The sequence below is a fragment of the Dreissena polymorpha genome, chromosome 11 (genome assembly GCF_020536995.1).
Source record: "Dreissena polymorpha isolate Duluth1 chromosome 11, UMN_Dpol_1.0, whole genome shotgun sequence".
NCBI classification, from domain to species: Eukaryota; Metazoa; Mollusca; class Bivalvia; order Myida; family Dreissenidae; genus Dreissena; species Dreissena polymorpha.
The window spans coordinates 38994478-39014371 of NC_068365.1; the positions used below are offsets into that span (position 1 = coordinate 38994478).

At 35.7% G+C, this 19894-nt stretch overlaps 1 protein-coding gene across 9 annotated transcripts in view; it reads right to left on the reverse strand.

The window, feature by feature from the left end:
- Positions 1-19894, reverse strand: part of LOC127851795 (cytochrome b5 reductase 4-like) — a 264668-nt gene that overhangs the window by 237926 nt on the left and 6848 nt on the right. For 4 of the 9 annotated variants that reach the window (XM_052385670.1, XM_052385678.1, XM_052385677.1 and 1 more), the window contains one exon: positions 4141-4165. The exons of 3 other annotated variants lie outside the window; for them this stretch is intronic. In XM_052385670.1, the coding sequence (XP_052241630.1) occupies positions 4141-4154 (14 nt within the window). In that variant the 5' untranslated portion in view covers positions 4155-4165. Of the gene's footprint in view, positions 1-4098; positions 4166-6418; positions 6436-19894 lie in introns of those variants that run through there. 2 more of the 9 variants (XM_052385675.1, XM_052385673.1) reach the window with 2 other exon arrangements.

Consider the following 19894-nt stretch of genomic DNA (forward strand, 5'->3'; position numbering starts at 1 on the left):
AGTAATACAAAGTATACATGAGCCGATTACACCAAGCTATCACATCAGGTACAGTAATACAAAGTATGCGTGAGCCGATTACACCAAGCTATCACATCAGGTACAGTAATACAAAGTATACGTGAGCCGATTACACCAAGCTATCACATCAGGTACAGTAATACAAAGTATACGTGAGCCGATTACACCTAGCTATCACATCAGGTACAGTAATACAAAGTATACGTGAGCCGATTACACCAAGTTATCACATCAGGTACAGTAATACAAAGTATACATGAGCCGATTACACCAAGCTATCACATCAGGTACAGTAATACAAAGTATACGTGAGCCGCTTACACCAAGCTATCACATCAGGTACAGTAATACAAAGTATGCGTGAGTCGCTTACACCAAGCTATCACATCAGGAACAGTAATACAAAGTATATGTGAGCCGATTACACCTAGCTATCACATCAGGAACAGTAATACAAAGTATACGTGAGTCGCTTACACCAAGCTATCACATCAGGTACAGTAATACAAAGTATACATGAGCCGATTACACCAAGCTATCACATCAGGTACAGTAATACAAAGTATACATGAGCCGATTACACCAAGCTATCACATCAGGTACAGTAATACAAAGTATACGTGAGCCGATTACACCAAGCTATCACATCAGGAACAGTAATACAAAGTATACGTGAGCCGCTTACACCAAGCTATCACATCAGGTACAGTAATACAAAGTATACATGAGCCGATTACACCAAGCTATCACATCAGATACAGTAATACAAAGTATACATGAGCCGATTACACCAAGCTATCACATCAGGAACAGTAATACAAAGTATACGTGAGCCAATTACACCTAGCTATCACATCAGGTACAGTAATACAAAGTATACGTGAGCCGATTACACCTAGCTATCACATCAGGTACAGTAATACAAAGTATACGTGAGCCGATTACACCAAGCTATCACATCAGGTACAGTAATACAAAGTATACATGAGCCGATTACACCAAGCTATCACATCAGGTACAGTAATACAAAGTATACGTGAGCCGATTACACCAAGCTATCACATCAGGTACAGTAATACAAAGTATACGTGAGCCGATTACACCTAGCTATCACATCAGGTACAGTAATACAAAGTATACGTGAGCCGCTTACACCAAGCTATCACATCAGGTACAGTAATACAAAGTATACATGAGCCGATTACACCTAGCTATCACATCAGGTACAGTAATACAAAGTATACGTGAGCCGATTACACCTAGCTATCACATCAGGTACAGTAATACAAAGTATACGTGAGCCGCTTACACCAAGCTATCATATCAGATACAGTAATACAAAGTATACGTGAGCCGCTTACACCAAGCTATCACATCAGGTACAGTAATACAAAGTATGCGTGAGCCGCTTACACCAAGCTATCACATCAGATACAGTATAAATACGCTTAAAGATACGCGTCGGCTACTGCGGCGCCATTTCTAGTTTTATATTAAAGTAAGTTAATTCTAAACGAAAATCTGGTATGGAGGAAACTGCCATACCTGATTAGCCTGCGCATGCCACACAGGCTAATCTGAGAAAACACTTTTTTTAGATGCATTAAGACTGTTTTCACAGTGCGAGATTTACATGTATCTATGCTACAGCATTCGGAGTGAACAACTTTACAGCCCTGCTCTCATGCATCAAAAAAAGTTCCTTGCAGCCTCACTTTTTAAACTGAGATGCTTTCTTTCATGAGGATTGTAGTGTGTCAAATTGTCACCACTGATTTGTAGATTCTATCTTACTAATGAAGTCTTTGAAATATAGAAGCTGTAGTATAACCTTACATGTTCTGCAGTCAGAGGCTTATATATATTTATAAACAGTATATACAATGAAACACAAAATTTACTGGCAACAACAACATGTTGATTGTAACAGTATGAAGCGGATTTCACTGGCAACAACAAAATCTTGATTGTCACGTTTTTCAGACTAACAGCTCCAGTAATGATTTCTGATATTCCATTAGCAAGCTCAAAGGAAGAGCCTCGCCTGATTGCTAATCTAATAGTGCCAGTCAGCGCGGCAGAAAATCTGCTCTAAATACTAATCCTTGTGATCAATATGGCTATAAGAAGAGAGACCTCTATATGAAATGTTCCTGGGTATCAGGCGTGGATATGAAATATTGCTGGGTATTGACGAGGATATGAAATGAGCCCAGCTGTGGGAAAATGGAGCTTAATGCATGTGCCCTAAGTGTCATCCCAGATTAGCCTGTGCAGTCTTATTTAAAGGAGAAGTCTCTTCTTAGCAAAAATCCAGTATAGGTGGAAAGTGTGGTCCCTGATCAGCCTGTGCAGACTGCACAAGCTAATCTGGGACAATATAGTCTGTGCAGACTGCACAAGCTAATCTGGGACAATATAGTCTGTGCAGACTGCACAAGCTAATCTGGGACAATATAGTCTGTGCAGACTGCACAAGCTAATCTGGGACAATATAGTCTGTGTAGACTGCACAAGCTAATCTGGGACAATGCGCAGAGTGCACAGGCTAATCTGGGACAATACTTTGCGCACGTGCATAAAGCTCTGTTTTTCCAAAGAGACTTGAATATGTCATGATCATTGGCATTTAACTGCTTTCAGTAGAAAGCAAGTCTTTCATCTGGCTCTGAAAATGTCGCAAATTTAAGGACACTTTAAAATTTAAAATGCTCTTTCAAAACATATTTGACCCTAACAGATAACAGTTTTCAAACCGTAATTGACCCTAACATATAGTTTTCAATGCATATTTGACTCTATCAAGTACTTTTCATTGCGTATTTAACCAAACAAGTAGTTTTCAATGCATATTTGACCCTAAAAAGTACTTAACAAAAAGGGTTGACCCCAACAAGTAGTTTTCAATAAATATTCAACCCTAACAAGTAGTTTTCATTGGGTATTTGACCCTTACAAGTAGTTTTCAATGCATAGTTGACCCTAAAAAGTACTTTACAATGGGGTCTGACCCTATATAACAAGTAGTTTTTGATACATATTAAACCCTAACGAGTAGTTTACATTGGGTATTTGACACTGACAGTTTTCAATATGTTTTGATTCTAACAAGTAGTTTTCAATATGAATTTGATTCTAACAAGTAGTTTTCAATGCATATTTCTAAATGTGTCAGGCGTAAATATATAAAAATGCATGCCTGATCTGTAGCTGTGTATGATGTGAGAACGTTCTGCCTCATTTGCTACTACATGACAACAATACATGAATGTAACCATCATCATTGACAACACATATGCAGTGAGAACATTCTGTCTCATTTGCTACTACATGACAACAATGCATGAATGTAACCATCATCACTCACAACACACATGCAGTGAGAACATTCTGTCTCATTTGCTACTACATGACAACAATACATGAATGTAACCATCATCATTGACAACACACATGCAGTGAGAACATTCTGCCTCACTTGCTACTACATGACAACAATACATGAATGTAACCATCATCATTGACAACACATATGCAGTGAGAACATTCTGTCTCATGTGCTACTACATGACAATAATACATGAATGTAACCATCATCATTGACAACACACATGCAGTGAGAACATTCTGCCTCATTTGCTACTACATGACAACAATGCATGAATGTAACCATCATCATTGTCAACACATATGCAGTGAGAACATTCTGCCTCATTGCTACTACATGACAACAATACATGAATGTAACCATCATCATCAACAACACATATGCAGTGAGAACATTCTGCCTCATTTGCTAGTACATGACAACAATACATGAATGTAACCATCATCATCAACAACACACATGCAGTGAGAACATTCTGCCTCATTTGCTACTACATGACAACAATACATGAATGTTACCATCATCATTGACAACACATATGCAGTGAGAACATTCTGTCTCATTTGCTACTACATGACAACAATGCATGAATGTAACCATCATCATTGACAACACATATGCAGTGAGAACATTCTGTCTCATTTGCTACTACATGACAACAATACATGAATGTAACCATCATCACTCACAACACACATGCAGGCTGTGTGAGACATCCACAATTGGATTACCTTGAACATCCCATCCGTGAGAAATCTGCAATATCACATACATATGAGAAAGCTGCAAGGTCACATACATATGAAAAAGCTGCAAGGTCACATACATATAATAAATCTGGCATGTCACATACATATAAGAAATCAGGCATGTCACTTATATGTGAGAAATCTGCAATGTCACATACATATGAGAAATCTTACATGTCACATACATATGAGAAATCTGACATGTCACAAACATATGAGAAATCTGACATGTGACATACATATGAGAAATCTGACATGTCACATACATAAAACAAATTTGACATATCACATACATATGAGAAATCTGACATGTCACATACATACATGTATGAGAATTCTGAATGTTACAAACACGTGAGAAATCAGCAATGTCACACTCATATGAGAAATCTGAAATGTCACATACACGTGAGAAATCTGACTTGTCACTAGAGCTGTAACGATACGGTTCGATGCATCGAAAAACCCGTTCAACGCCGCCGATTTGATTTTGATACCAATAGGGCTCATTTCGATTCGATTCACTGCAATCTCTATTGATCCGCATTTTAAACCTTACTTTCCAAATCCGTCGTCTAAACGTTCTTGTCATTTGTAATGTCTTGTGATTGGTCAATAGCCAATATGGCATCCAATGAACGAATGAATAGCATGCTGAGCATTACATCAGCCGGTAAAATGGCTTCTTCAACCATGCCGAAAGACGCACTGCCAAAATTAAAATCAAATGTATGGGAACATTTCGGGTTTCGCGAAGGATCTGATGCAAAGGCAATTTGCAAAACGTGTTTTGTTGACGTAAGTTACCCATATGGTTTGTTTACGAAACTGTGTGCATTCTGTAAAGAATTCAACTGGAAGTTGTTTATATACTTACATGTTTTTTTCCTATTTAACACATCTGATACATTGTGCATTTTATGTTATTTAGGAATAACTCAACAGGAAGTTTTGATCGATAAATTTGTTAATTATAAAACAATGTTGCGTTTTTAAATTTTATTTAAAAAATTAAACACTTTAAATGTACAACATAATAAGTTAACAGCAAACACCAAACATATTAATTAATGCTCTGGACAAACCAAACATGAAATAGTTTGCAAAATAAGCAGCAAATATTTTAATCTGAATCAAATCGAAGAAAATCGAATCAGACCATTTGGTATCGAAATCGAATCGAATCGAATGATGGGTGAATCTTTACAGCTCTACTTGTCACATCCATATGAGAAATCTGACATGTCACATACATATGAGAAATCTGACATGTCACATACATATGAGAAATCTGATATGTCAAATAAATACAAGTATGAGAATTCTGCAATGTCACATACATATGAAATATCTGCAATCTCACATACATATGAGAAATTTGGCATGTCACATTCATGAGAGAAATCTTCAAAGCCAAATACATACGAGAAATCTGCTATATCACATACATATGAGAAATCTGACATGTCACATACATATGAGAAATCTGCAATATCACATACATATGAGAAATCTGACATGTCACATACATATGAGAAATCTGACATGTCTCATACATATGAGAAATCTGACATGTCTCATACACATGAGAAATCTGACATGCCACATACATATTCGAAATATGACATGTCACATACATATGAGAAATATGACATGTCACATACATATGAGAAATCTGACATGTCACATACATATGAGAAATCTGACATGTCACATACATATGAGAAATCTGACATGTCACATCAGAAATCTGACATGTCACACACATATGAGAAATCTGACATGTCACATACACATGAGAAATCTGACATGTCACACACATATGAGAAATCTGACATGTCACAAACATATGAGAAATCTGACATGTCACATACACATGAGAAATCTGATATGTCACACACATACGAGAAATCTACATTAGGCCTTGTTTTTCAAGAGCCCAACTCAAATACAAACACTTTTATGGTACATGTACTTTTAGTTTCAAGGAGGTTCCTCCTTTATACCGAAAATCAAGTTTAAGCGGAAAGTGTCGTCCCTGATTAGCCTGTGCGGACTGCACAGGCTAATCTGGGATGACACTTTACGCACATGCATTAAGCCCAGTTTTCTCAAAACAAGGCTCAATTGGTACCATGATTTATATGACCCTTGCTCTGGCAAACAGGTTCTTAATGCATGTGCGTAAATAAACTTTCCAAATAAACTAAAAGATAAAAAACCAACCCAGAGTGGGATTCGTATAATGTGCAATACCTACATTTTAGAACTCCAGATAGTACTTTACTTGCATTCAATACTATATACTCATTCACTTGTCACTCTTTCAACATGGCCTACATTACCTACATTTTAGAACTCCAGATAGTACTTTACTTGCATTCAATACTATATACTCATTCACTTGTCACTCTTTCAACATGGCATTTGTATAAAGTTTCCACTTTTAACAATGGATGACTTTTGTCATTTGAGTTACACATATAATAATCCTCAGATCTATATGCCACAGATCTATACTATTGTTTTGCTATATTCCACATAATTTTATCTATATTATTGTTCTTCTATATTCCACATATCTATATTATTGTTCTTCTATATGCCACAGATCTATATAATTGTTCTTCTATATGCCACAGATCTATATAATTGTTCTTCTATATGCCACAGATCTATATTATTGTTCTTCTATATGCCACAGATCTATATAATTGTTCTTCTATATTCCACATATCTATATAATTGTTCTTCTATATTCCACATATCTATATTATTGTTCTCCTATATGAGACAGATCTATATAATTGTTCTTCTATATGCCAGGTACATGCTTAGAGTTAGCAGAAACACAATCCAACATCACCAGAGCTGGTATCTATTTATACAACTGCATACAGGGTATGTCTACATAGACAAAAGTGTTCTGGAAACACTTGATAATCCCCAGAAGTTTCAATGTATCAAAGGCTAAGCCTAACCCTTTGCATGCTGGGTAATTTGTCATCTGCTAAAATGTCGTCTGCTGAATTTCTAAAATTAGCATTTTCTTTGATTTTTTTCAAAGAATACTATCAGAATAGCAAACAGTTTGGATCCAGATGAGACGCCACGTTCTGTGGCGTCTTATCTGGATCTAAACTGTTTGCAAAGGCCTTCAAAATTCGGTTCCAGCCCGTAAAGGGTTAAGTGCCTCCAGGCTCAGTTTCAAATGTCAAGTACAAATAAAATAGGAGCATTTTTTTCATCCACAGGGAATACATGTACAGCTGTAAATAACAGTACATACACTTCTCAATGTCTCAGTATGAAAGCAGCCATCCTTGCACAATTTCAGGCCTACCTATATTTGTATCTAATACAGAGAAATTGTTTGATAAATATAAGGGCAGAGAATAGGCCAGTATCATATTTATTTTTCTCGATATCGGTCCGCCACGCATGTAACTGTACCCACTTGATTGCAGACAGTGGTTCCAATATCACTATGGTACACCCTCACTTCCAATCCAATACCACCAAAGTGTTCTCCTGCTTTATACAATTAGGAAACCCAATGCTGACTGTCAGTCAAGAATATATGAATGGCTGCATTCTGTCAGTTTCCACTGGTAACATGTACACATTCTGTAATCTAAATGAGGAAAACTATTGAACATGATTTGTATGAATTCTGAAAAAATCTTCATTACAAACAGATGATTAAATTCAAATCTCTTGATGCCTCGCAATTGTCGCCATATGCAAAACTTTTACAAAAGTGCAAAAAATCTTGTCAGTTTGCAATAGCAAGTGGCGAAATGTATCATTTTTTGTAAACAGAACCCCTAAGAGACTTAACTGGAAACAAGTGTCTTTGTAAACGTATATCCCTTGGCCATTCTATATTATCTATTCTATTTATTCAACAGTTATAGCAAGCCATTGATTTCCAATCATGAAACAATCAGTGTTATATTCTCAGTGTTTTTTTCGTTCAAATATGGGTCCGGTATTTTGACATATTCCCAATAGAAAAGTTTATATATTTACCAAATGGGACCTAAAATTCCCAATTAAAGATTTCCAATTTGTTTAAACCTCAACATTTAGTTCATCTGCAATCAAGCTCTATAAGTTGGACAATAGTAAATATCATATTGAAAACATTATGATTCTCAATTTTAAAGCATTTGTTAGCAAAACAACAACAACTTATTTCCCAATTTTAGTTAAAACATCATGATTTTTTCCGAATCAAAAGGGACCATGCCTCATTCCTAAAATGGCAAAAAATACACTGATTCAGACAGAATAAACATACAAAACAAAAATATCAACTTTAAAATCAAATTAAAAAAAAAATTACATATTTATAAACTTCTGTGATATCAATTGAGATTGAGGAATAACTAATGAAATGTCCAACATTGACTGATCTAGTTTGCAATCAACCATCAAGCCTGTTGTATATCTGGTAGACCTAATGATCCTCAGGTACATCAAACATCAGGTTTCCAATGCCATAATCTCTGTACCAGCTTCTTACAGATCTAAACCAATACTTCAGCAGGAACTATGTATTCAACAATCTCAAAGCACATGTATCATGCTTTCTGCTACATTTCACCCACAGCTCTAAATCATGATAGCAGGATTTTCATCATGAAATATTGGAAATATTGATGAGTTGCGTGGAGAGAATCTGATTTACTGAGGAATGCTAATCGAGAAAAATATGAAGGCATACAAACGCAACCAAAATATAACAGTAGCCAATATGTCAGCAGCAGAAGTGAAATATGAATAACATTGAACAGATTTCACTGGAAACAAAATAATTTCAAGAATATTCCTTATTTTAGACTTAACCCTTTGCATGCTGGGAAATTTGTTGTCTGCTAAAATGTTGTCTGCTGAATTTCTAAAATTAGCATTTGCTTCGATTTTTTTTCAAAGAATACTATCAGAAATAGCAAACAGTTTGGATCCTGATGAGACGCGAAGGCCTTCAAAATTCGGTTTCAGCACTGAAAAAGTTAACCCTTTCCCACTCAGAAGGAAAAGTGAAAATGCTTATGTGCAAACAGAATAAAACCAGAACAGCCTGCAAGTAACTAGCAGTCTGTTCAGGTTTTATGCTGTTTGCTGCTCATCATTATCTTAGGGTTGGAAATGAAGCCTTTAAAACTTAAATCTAGTAAGAAAAGTCTCTAATTAAATATAACTTTTTAATGGACTACAATCACTTAAAAATACAGATCTAAGTGGTAATGGGTTAAGTCAAGAAATTGATTGGTGAATACAGTCCAAGGTCTTCCTTTGATAAATTACATTAATGTTATCTTATTATAAGATGTTATATTATTGGATCATGGATTTACAAGTTTCAAAACTGCTACTTGCCCCGTTGGGAGGCGGAAAACTACAAGGGGCGAGGCATGGTATGGTATTGTGCAAGGGGGGGTTAGAGGGTTAGGGTTAGTGTTAGGGGTCGGGTTAGGGTTTGGGTTAGCCTAAACCCAACCCTAACCCTAACCCGACCCCTAAACCTAACTCTTAACCTAACCCTTTTTTGGGGTTATCACCCCTGACCATGCCTCGCCCGTTGTAGTTTTCCACCTCCCTGTTAGACTAGTGATTGCAAATTTTTCCTCGCCAGTACTAAATCTGTATAATCCTTTGACATTATATAAATATTGCATGTCTGACAGGGTGACAGTAAATTTGTTAACTTGAGGAAATACCGAGGCAAGCCAAGGTTGACAGTATTTTTCCGAAATTTGAAAAATTAACTGTCACCCTGTCAGACATGTAATATTAATTTTATTATACCGAACAAACTATTCAAACATGAACAATTGATATGAACCATGAATAATTTTAATATTCAATAATTGTATTTAATTTCATCAATGAACAACCATTAATATGTTGACTGGTTCAGATTTTCGGGCCGAGCAAAATGAACTTCGCTTTATTCAGCACCGACCTAGTAATCGATTTATCCCATCACTTTTCTGAGTCGTCAATTATTTCTTAAAAAATATATTACCGAACCAGCTTTCCGTATTTTATTTTCATCACTTGATTATGCAATTTATGACGTACTCGTGTGACGTCATTTCGGTGACGAAACATTTTGGGACAACAATATGGACTTGTTTTTTTTTAACAGTAAAATATTTGTTTAAAGCATCGAACGAATCCAAAAATATTCGGATTCTGTGTTTGTCATGCATAACACCTTAAGAACAGACACTGAAAGTGTATATCATTGTAACTTTATTGTTATTAGCATTGGATTAACCCTTTCAGTGCGGGAACCGGATTTTAAAGGCCTTTGCAAACAGTTTGGATCCAGATGAGACGCTACAGAACGTGGCGTCTCATCAGGATCCAAACTGTTTGCTATTCTGATAGTATTCTTTGAAAAAAATCGAAGAAAATGCTAATTTTAGAAATTCTGCAGACGACATTTTAGCAGACGACAAATTTCCCAGCATGCAAAGGGTTAAAGTGGCCGTTGAGGTAAGCGTGTCGTTTATACTAAATTGAATTTCTTTATAACTTCTGTCATAGCTTAAATAATGGCATTAATCTATTCTACAGCACAGTTTCAGCTGCAATCGATATTTTAATTATCCAAATACAACAGAAATGCAAAACTGCGTACTGTGCATGTGCGAATGGGACAGTATAATTTTTTACCATTCCGCACGTGATTGCTAAGGTAGCGTCAACAGTATTTTTTGGACAGTAAATTTTTCCCCCTGGTGGCACGTGATTGCTTAGGTAGCGGGCGACAGTATTTTTTGGACAGTAAATTTTTTCCCGCTGGGTCTGACAGTATTTCTATGTCACGATGGCCTATGGGAGTTTAGCATTGTGAATAAAAGTGAGGTATAATAATATTAAATATAATGCTCATGAAATCCAAACTTCATATCTGATTGTATACATAGATTTATAATGCTTTTTCATATGCATTTTTATCTACAGTACAGCCAACGCGGAACAAACATAATCTGCGGCTACGCCACGGCCAGAAATTTAGTACGAGGCGGCCTTGTCGAGTGTTCACGCAGCGTATTGCTGAGGCACTGGGCATCAATCCGCGCAACGACGCCGAGTCTGTTTTAACCTCGCGTTCTTCCGCGGAGTAAATCCGCCGCATGCGTATGCGGCGGATTGAGTGAAAAGATATACACCTACATGTACATTTGTGTAGCATAGAAACCTAGATTTACGCTACTTTCATATTTATTATTTTCATGTTTTAATAAGGGATATGGCAGGTAATGCGCTTTAACAAATTATCGTTGAATAAATTACGCACAATGTTAATGTTTCGTTCCATTCTGAAATGAGCTTTATTAAATTTATAATCCGAAACACGCTTCCAAATTTTAATGCTAATGCGACATTAACAAATTCTAGCATCAAATAAACATGTAAAACGACGCATGGAAACTTTGGGTGTATTTTGTGTTGTTTAAAAACATGTACATCACGTCAGGCGATTTATGCGTGTTCAGTGGAGAAAAAAAACGCCCCGATTGGACGTTATTTCATCACATCTTTAAATAGTAACACATGCCAAAATGTATTTGATACTTAAGAATAATTGCGAATGTGTGTGTGTCTTGAGCACTTTTATCGTAAATATTTACCGGAATTTGCTTTAAAACTGGAATATACGGGATTATCTGGTAATGATTAGCGATATCAACTGTATAATATAAACAAAATGAAACTACTTTATATACGCATAGTCAAACAATAGTTATAATAAGCTGATAATTAACAAAACATCAATTAAGTGTTGGTTATTGATGTGGCTTCAAACTGCTAATTGTCTCAGCTAAAATATAATAGCAAAAACAACAAGCAATTATAAATCCACCTACTGCTGGAGTCTTGACCACTGGTATGTGCAAAAACATAATTACGTGACATTGTTTATGTGTGAAATACATACACGACGGGCGGGAAACAAACTAAATTGGCCAGACACATTAAATATGCTTATATGCTAATACATGTTGTCCTTTAAATTAAACCCAAAACAAATATGTTTGTTGATCGTTTAATATAAAGACAATAATCATACAGCGCAATAAACGCACACAAAGTAACTTCAAGTACTTTAGCCGATTCTAAAAATGACAATGGCAAATGATTATTGGAATTTTATTAATACATGCCCGTGGTAATCGTAGTTTGTTTTTATAAATTGTATTTTTTTTATTTGCATTTTTTTAAAATAATAGTTATTTCTATCCGGATGACAGCAATATCTTTAGAAACGGGAATGCAATTACTAAAAACAAAACAACAGCATGCTTTTTTATTAACTAGTTTATCTATTTTGAATCCACGCTCATTAAATTAATTATGATTTTAAATATTATTATAATTGTTCTTTTAAATTTATTTGACTAACTAATCATTTAAAAAAAATTTTGATTTGAAGATGCGCATCGACTCAGCGTTATGTCACGGATCGTCTCGGCATGTCTCGGCGGACAGATGCGAAGCTTCGCGGCAAAATGCCACTTGCCGCCGCATACTGACGCGGCTTCAACGGCTGACTCGGCATCGACTCATTGCGCCTTGCCGCCACGGTCGCGAAATATGTTTGTTCCACGTTGGCTGTACTGTATAAACTATAAATTGAACTAAATATAGATAGATACAAAATAAAGAATACCAGAGTATTCAAGAAACAAGAGGCCCTAAAGGGCCCTGGGTCGCTCACCTGAGAGACTTAGATGGAAAGAAACAAAGATTAAAATTCTTCAGCAAATATTTCAAATTATTAGTATGACAAGACTTACTTTAAAAATAAGGTGTTCCAAAGTATTCACAATAGGCCTATATAGAAAATTACCCCACCCACCCTGGCAGCCATGTTTTTAATACCCAGATTTTTTTTAAATATATATATAAGGAAAATGCTTCTTACAAACAAATAGAGAAAACTGCCCCATCCCCTGGCGGCAATGTTTTTCCACTGATCACGACCATTTTCAAACTCATCTGACATATCAATAAAACCAATGTTTTGACTAAGTTTCATGATGATTGGCCAAAACATGTGACTTTTAGAGTGTTCACAGGTATTTTCAGTATATAAATATAAGGTTAATGACCCCCCCCCCCCTGGCGGTCATGTTACTAGATGGATCAAAACCATTTTTGAACTCAACCGTCGTATCCAGGAAACAAGGGTTGTTAACGTTGTTTTGTGAAAAGAAAATGTTTGCTGTTTCGGCAGATATATACATATATGCGTTATCAGTAGTTTTGTGTGTGTGTGTTAAAATTTTTTAAAATAGACATTTGTTACCCGTTGCGACAAAGCTTAAATTATTTTGGATAAAAGTAATATGAGAACAGTAATTTAATAATGAGCATCAGCAAAAGAAAATGGAAGTACATTTTTCAACAAATTGTTGTCAAAATTTGAGATCATGAGATAAGCATCTCAGCATCTTATAGGGGATGACTGTTTACAATCTGTTTAGCAAGAACACTTTTAGATACTGAAAACAACTGTATTTGTTCAAAAGATTGTGTTTTTATAAAATAGTTTTTGCATAATTAAATAAAATATATTGAATTGTTTTCATATATCAAAGTCAGTTATAAAAAAGTAAATGAGTATGAGAATATGTACAGCTACTAGAAATTCAATATTGATCTTCTTTTATAGTACAAAACATCACTTGATCTTTCTTATAGTTATAAAGTGTGCAAATATAGAAGTAAACAGACACAAGACATTTGAAAACGTATCATATCAAAACAACCATCAAACTATTTGTAGTTTAAATGCAAAAAAAATCTGTAACATAAATATATTATTTTTGCAAAAACAAATGCAAATCAACTTTTCTTCAAACAGTTGTTTGTGCTTCTTAAAAGATGTGATAAGTTGTTTTTTTACTACCAAATTGTTCACATTTTTGACAAAGTGTTTTTAAACAACTGGAACAATTTTAGGACTCACCTTGCATTGATATTTCCAATTGAAACAACAATAAAACCTGCTAAAATCACAAATCTTCATAATACACACAAACTACTGACTAACTGAAAATTGTAGGGGTAAAACATTTCAAGTTGTAATGTCTTATGAATGGTTTCCATCTGACATCAACACAAAGGTCTTTGATGAAAGTGACCAGTTAATGGGGGTCAATTTCCAGGAGTGTTACACAATTGACATGACGTCTTATCTATGATCGCTCCGCCCACTAGAATTGATCCACCAATCAGCGATCGAAAAATCGGGCGCACTCGTTAGCAACAACCTGTCCGCCATTTTCTAGACAAGCTACATGTTTAGGTTCACTTTTATTCCGAGTTTCTTTTGTTTTCCTCTTTAAAAAAACGATTAAAAATGGTTAAACGGTGTCAATGGGGATTATGTAACTCGGACAATCGATATCCTGAAAGATTAGTTGGTGACATTTAATTTATATCGTTTCCAAAGCCGAAAAGAGATCTTGAGAAGTGTAAGAGATGTATAAATACATGCGGTCGTCACCACGAACAACTGAAGGTCAACACTGTCAAAAACATACATGCTATAATTTTTCAGATGAATTCCGGGACATTGAGTTAAATTGTCCGGGACTTTTGCCGATTTTCCGGGACATGTACAAAATGTAGCGATATTTATAGACATATGCATTTTTGGTACGTTTTTTTTGTTTCGCATCGTTAATTGCAAAAGTTCGAAAGCCTATCCAAAATACACTTGATCTATTAACGTCAAATTAAACATTACTACTTCCGTTACTAGATACAAGCCACGTGTTTTCAGTGTAAGCGCTCTAAACATAGATGGTGACGTCACTGCGTTATTGTTATTAAGACCGGCGTTTTGACATGGCGAACGCAATTCGAATTCACTTATTATTTTTAACGTTATGTTTACTGGGGGTTTAGAAAAAGACAATAATATCCTAGTGAGGATGACGTTTTTATATGCTTACTTTTTTACTCAACTTCTTTGTGGGTTAAACGTGCGAACATAAACTGCTTTAATTTTTTACTCAGCGATGTTGGACTTCAGATGTGTTAACAACTATCCTTTGTCCTTACGCAGCGGCAAATAATGACGTAGTAGATTAAAGTCAATTAACAACCACATTAAACAACGCCACCTTTTCGGTTTGACCGCGAACGTGAGACAATCGATATGATAACAGGACCCCTGTTAATTGATCGATTTTGACACGTAGCGTAGTCTGCCTATTCGGGTTGGCATCGTCATGGAGACGTTGCAGATATACACAGATTTGAGGTGCAGTTAAGCCTAAGATTAGGTACATGTATATATGGATTTTGTAAATTCCGGGACATTTGACAGATTTCCGGGACAGCGGAACAAGTTCTTCATTTCCGGGACTGTCCCGGACAATCCGGGACGTATGGCATGTATGGTCAAAGACAATTATAATATATTTTTATCGGATATACTAGCAGATTTAAATAGTTTATGTTATCGATCTGATTATCACATAATATTTCACTTTTTTAAATAGTTTTATCAGTTACTAGGTCAGAAGCGAGGTTCATCTGCATTACTTAAAGAGAAATAAAACCCAGCATGAAGCCTAATTCATGCTGTGTTTTATTACTCTGATAGTAATGCACTTGATTGACATCATACATGTTATTTGAAGGTGACATGTGATATATTATCTTATTAACGGTATCTACACATTTGCACTCATGTGGTGTCACCAATAAACGCTTTTAATCCACACTAGGAGCTCGAATGCCTAGATCTCATTTTTTAAACGAGCTTTGTTTATTTTGTTTGGATTAAAAAACGGAAATGAAATATGGCAAAAACGGTGTAAAAAGGTTTAATGCAACTCTGACATTTGGTATCCAGAAAGATAAGTTATTATTCTTGACAAGAACGAGAGGAAGCTTCAAGAATTACCGAGATCCCCTTTATAGAACATTAATTTTTTCACAAACTTGAAATGTCATATAAGAAATAACTAAGCATTATTAAGTATGTATTACAGTGTATGTCACATGTGCATGTAAAATAATTGAGAATTTTGGTACCCAATTCGTGTAACTTTACGAAATCCCCGTTAAAAATCGCTTTTCTGTGTGTGTCAGAAACAAGTGAAAACCATTTAGTTATTATTTTAATAAAGACGTATCGATAAATGCTATTGTAAAAGAGTTATTATTACTGATATTAGTTAACCAATAAATGCGGTAACTTCGGGGAAGTCGGTACCTGCACGAGGGTCTGATATTGGTAGCCTTATTAATTTATAATAGCCTGACCGTATTCCATTTCGTACAACGCTAATTTTATATCAGACAATGTCCAAACTTGCTGTGTTTTTTTTTCGCTTTAAATTAAAGTGATTGATAAATATCCCATAAGAAATGTTTAATATGATTAATATCACTTTTATACGCAATAACATGTGGGATTGAGGTACCCACCCGGCGTCAGAAAGCGCGCAAAACTTCACCGAATTCCCAGTTATAAAGCGCTATTTCGTGTCAAATACACGCGTAGGGGGGAATGTTTAGGTAATAATTTTGTTAATAACACGGGTAAATACCGCTGAAGTGTTAATTTATTGCGAATACCACCATTACACGTAATAACGGGTTCGATTTCGGTAAGCGCGCAAGCATTTAAGAGCGTGTTTAATGTACCGATTTACCCATTATAAATAGCTGATGTTCTCTTTAATCGTATATTTCTTGTATTTGCAGAATAACTAAATGGCATCAACCCCTTTACAAGTGTAATATGGTGTTAAACAAGTCTATAAAATCATCCGGAATATCGCGTAATTTACTAAATCTATATGCAGTCTATAGGCAAAGAAGCCATTTTGGTGTTAGCTTGTCTAGGTTTTCTTCCCGCTGAGCCACGTGATTAAGTGGGCGGAGCGATCACTGATAAGGCGTTATGTCAATTACCACCTGGCAACAATGCAGGCACAGGCATAAATGAGTTTTATAGAGAGTAGCCTAGGATAAGTGAATGAAAAGTCAAATAAGATTCATATGTAACACTTCTTGTTGTTTTATTGGTTTTACCACTATGTTAAATTTCTGCAAAGATATAGATAACAATCATAAGTATAAATGGCAATAATTAATTTGAGTAATGCAATAATCATAATTAGATATTTGAGTTTGACATTAATGTTTCTGAATCCATTACCAGTATCATCATAATCATCATAATCATCATAACCATCATCATCATCATCATCATCATCATCATCATCATCATCATCATCATCATCATCATCATCATCATCATCATCATCATCATCATCATCACCATCATCATCATCATCATTGTGCACCAACATCCACATTACAACAAGAGTGTTAACATGGTTTTAATATATCCTCTATTCCGATAACTTCGTGCAGCCCTATAAGATCGTGTACTCTTTTATGACGTAAACTTCTAAGCAACATTCGAACGCACGTGCCTGAAACTGTTCAGTTTTGAACGCGAGAATTTTCACAGCCGATAAGACAACCCTCATGATGAAAAAACAATAAATATGATATAATGTTCGTTTTTCTGACCTCGTTCCAAAGAAATAGCCTTAAAAGATGTTTAAAATCTGCACATTTCCTTCACCAGACGGCTATGTTTGTCAATGTTTTGATCGTAAAATGTTGTAAGAGTAGTTTCCCTTGGAGGCCCGTCTCGAATTTGTGTTGTGCACTCTGAACTTTGCATTAAAATACGGTTAAAGTATGCTGTGTATGCGGAAAATTTTACCCCCAAATGATGACACGAGACCATACGTTAAGATCGTGACCGGCCTATTGCGATACAGATTCTCGCTGCGTCAATTTGAGATGTTGTCACAAAAAAACTGCCATTAGAAGGGGTGACAGCCTTTTATGCCCCCATTGTGAATAGAATTTTATTAAGCTTTTTTCCGTTAGTAAATACACTTTATCTAGACCTCTGAATACAGTTATCACAGTTTATATTTTGTTTTTATGAAGACCAGTTTTGTTTCAACCATTATTTTCAATACAGTTTATTCACGAAATTCATCTAAAACAACACATATTTAATACAAATAAAGATCTTTTTCACAAAAACATATATTGGTTATTATAAACACATCCCAGGGCCTCGCTGTGACGTCATCAAAATCGGTGCACGATCTTATAGGGTAATTCTGTGTGACGCAGACTACGATATACATGAATGTTTAAAGGTACGTAACTCCATTATTATTGTCTGTCAACCAACATATTTCACTCTTTATTTGTTAAACAAAAGATAAATCATAAAGTATATATCAAGTTTAGTTATTGTCTAATGATTTTTCATGAAATATATGACTTTGAAGTTTAAGGTGCACGAACTTATAGGTTTAGAGGCTAGTCATATTATGAAAACTGCCTCTACCCTGGCGGCCATGTTTTTCAACAAACCGTAACCATTTTCGAACTCAGCCAAGCTATCAATACAACAAATCTTCGGACCATGTTCCATGAAGATTGGGCTATAAATGTTACTTCTAGAGTGTTAACAAGGTTTCACTATAGCCATATAAGCAAAGCTGCCCCGCCCCCTGGCGGCCATATTTTTCAACGGACAGAAACCATTTTCAAACTCAGCCTAGCTATCATAAAAACAAATGTTCAGACCAAGTTTCATGAAGATTGGACTATTTATGTGACTCCTAGAGTGTGAACAAGGTTTAACTATAGCCATATAAGCAAAACTGCCCTGCCCCCTGGCGGCCATGTTTTTTTACTGATCCTAACCATTTTCAAACTCAACCGTCGTATCCAGGAAATAAATGTTCTGACCAAATTTCATGAAGATTGGACCAAAAATGTGACTTCTAGAGCGTTCACATGTTTTCACTATATACATATAGAGAAAACTGCCCCGCCCCCTTGCGGCCATGTTTTTTCACAGATCTGGACCATTTTTGAACTCGTTCGAGATATCAATGAAACTAATGTTTTGACCAAGTTTCATGATGATTGGGCAAACATTGTGACTTCTAGAGTGTTCACAAGGTTTCTATATAGCCATATAAGGAATACTGCCCCGCCCCCTGGCGGCCATGTTTTTCAATGGACCGGAAACTTTTTTGAACTTAACCAACAAATCATTAAGACAAATATTTTGACAAAGTTACATGAAGATTGGGCATCAAATGTGACTTCTACAGTGTTCACAAGGTTTTTCTTCTTTTTGACCTAGTGACCTAGTTTTTGACCCAGCATGACCCAGTTTCGAACTCGATAGAGGTATCATTGGGACAAATGTTCTCACCAAGTTTCATGAAGATCGGACAATAAATGTGGCCTCTAGAGTGTTCCAAAGGCAAATGTTTGACGATGGACGCACAACGGACGACGGACAAAAGGTGATCACAATAGCTCACCATGAGCACGTTGTGCTCAGGTGAGCTAAAAACAAGAAAATATTTTTGACACATCAGCAAATTTGAATGACCATTTTACTTGGTGATTATCAGAAAGAGCCTATTAGTGAACAAAACATAAAACAATATTCGCTATTAAGCAGTTGCATCCCTTTATGTATTTTGAAAGTAAACCAGCTGCCATTGAGCCGAACATGTCTGTATCATATTGCCACCTGTATATGTCAGCATCTTTATAAATGTACAATCCTGGATTTGATAGTAACGAGCACCTTTCTATTTGAGCATTTTAGGTGTAAAATATTCAGCTC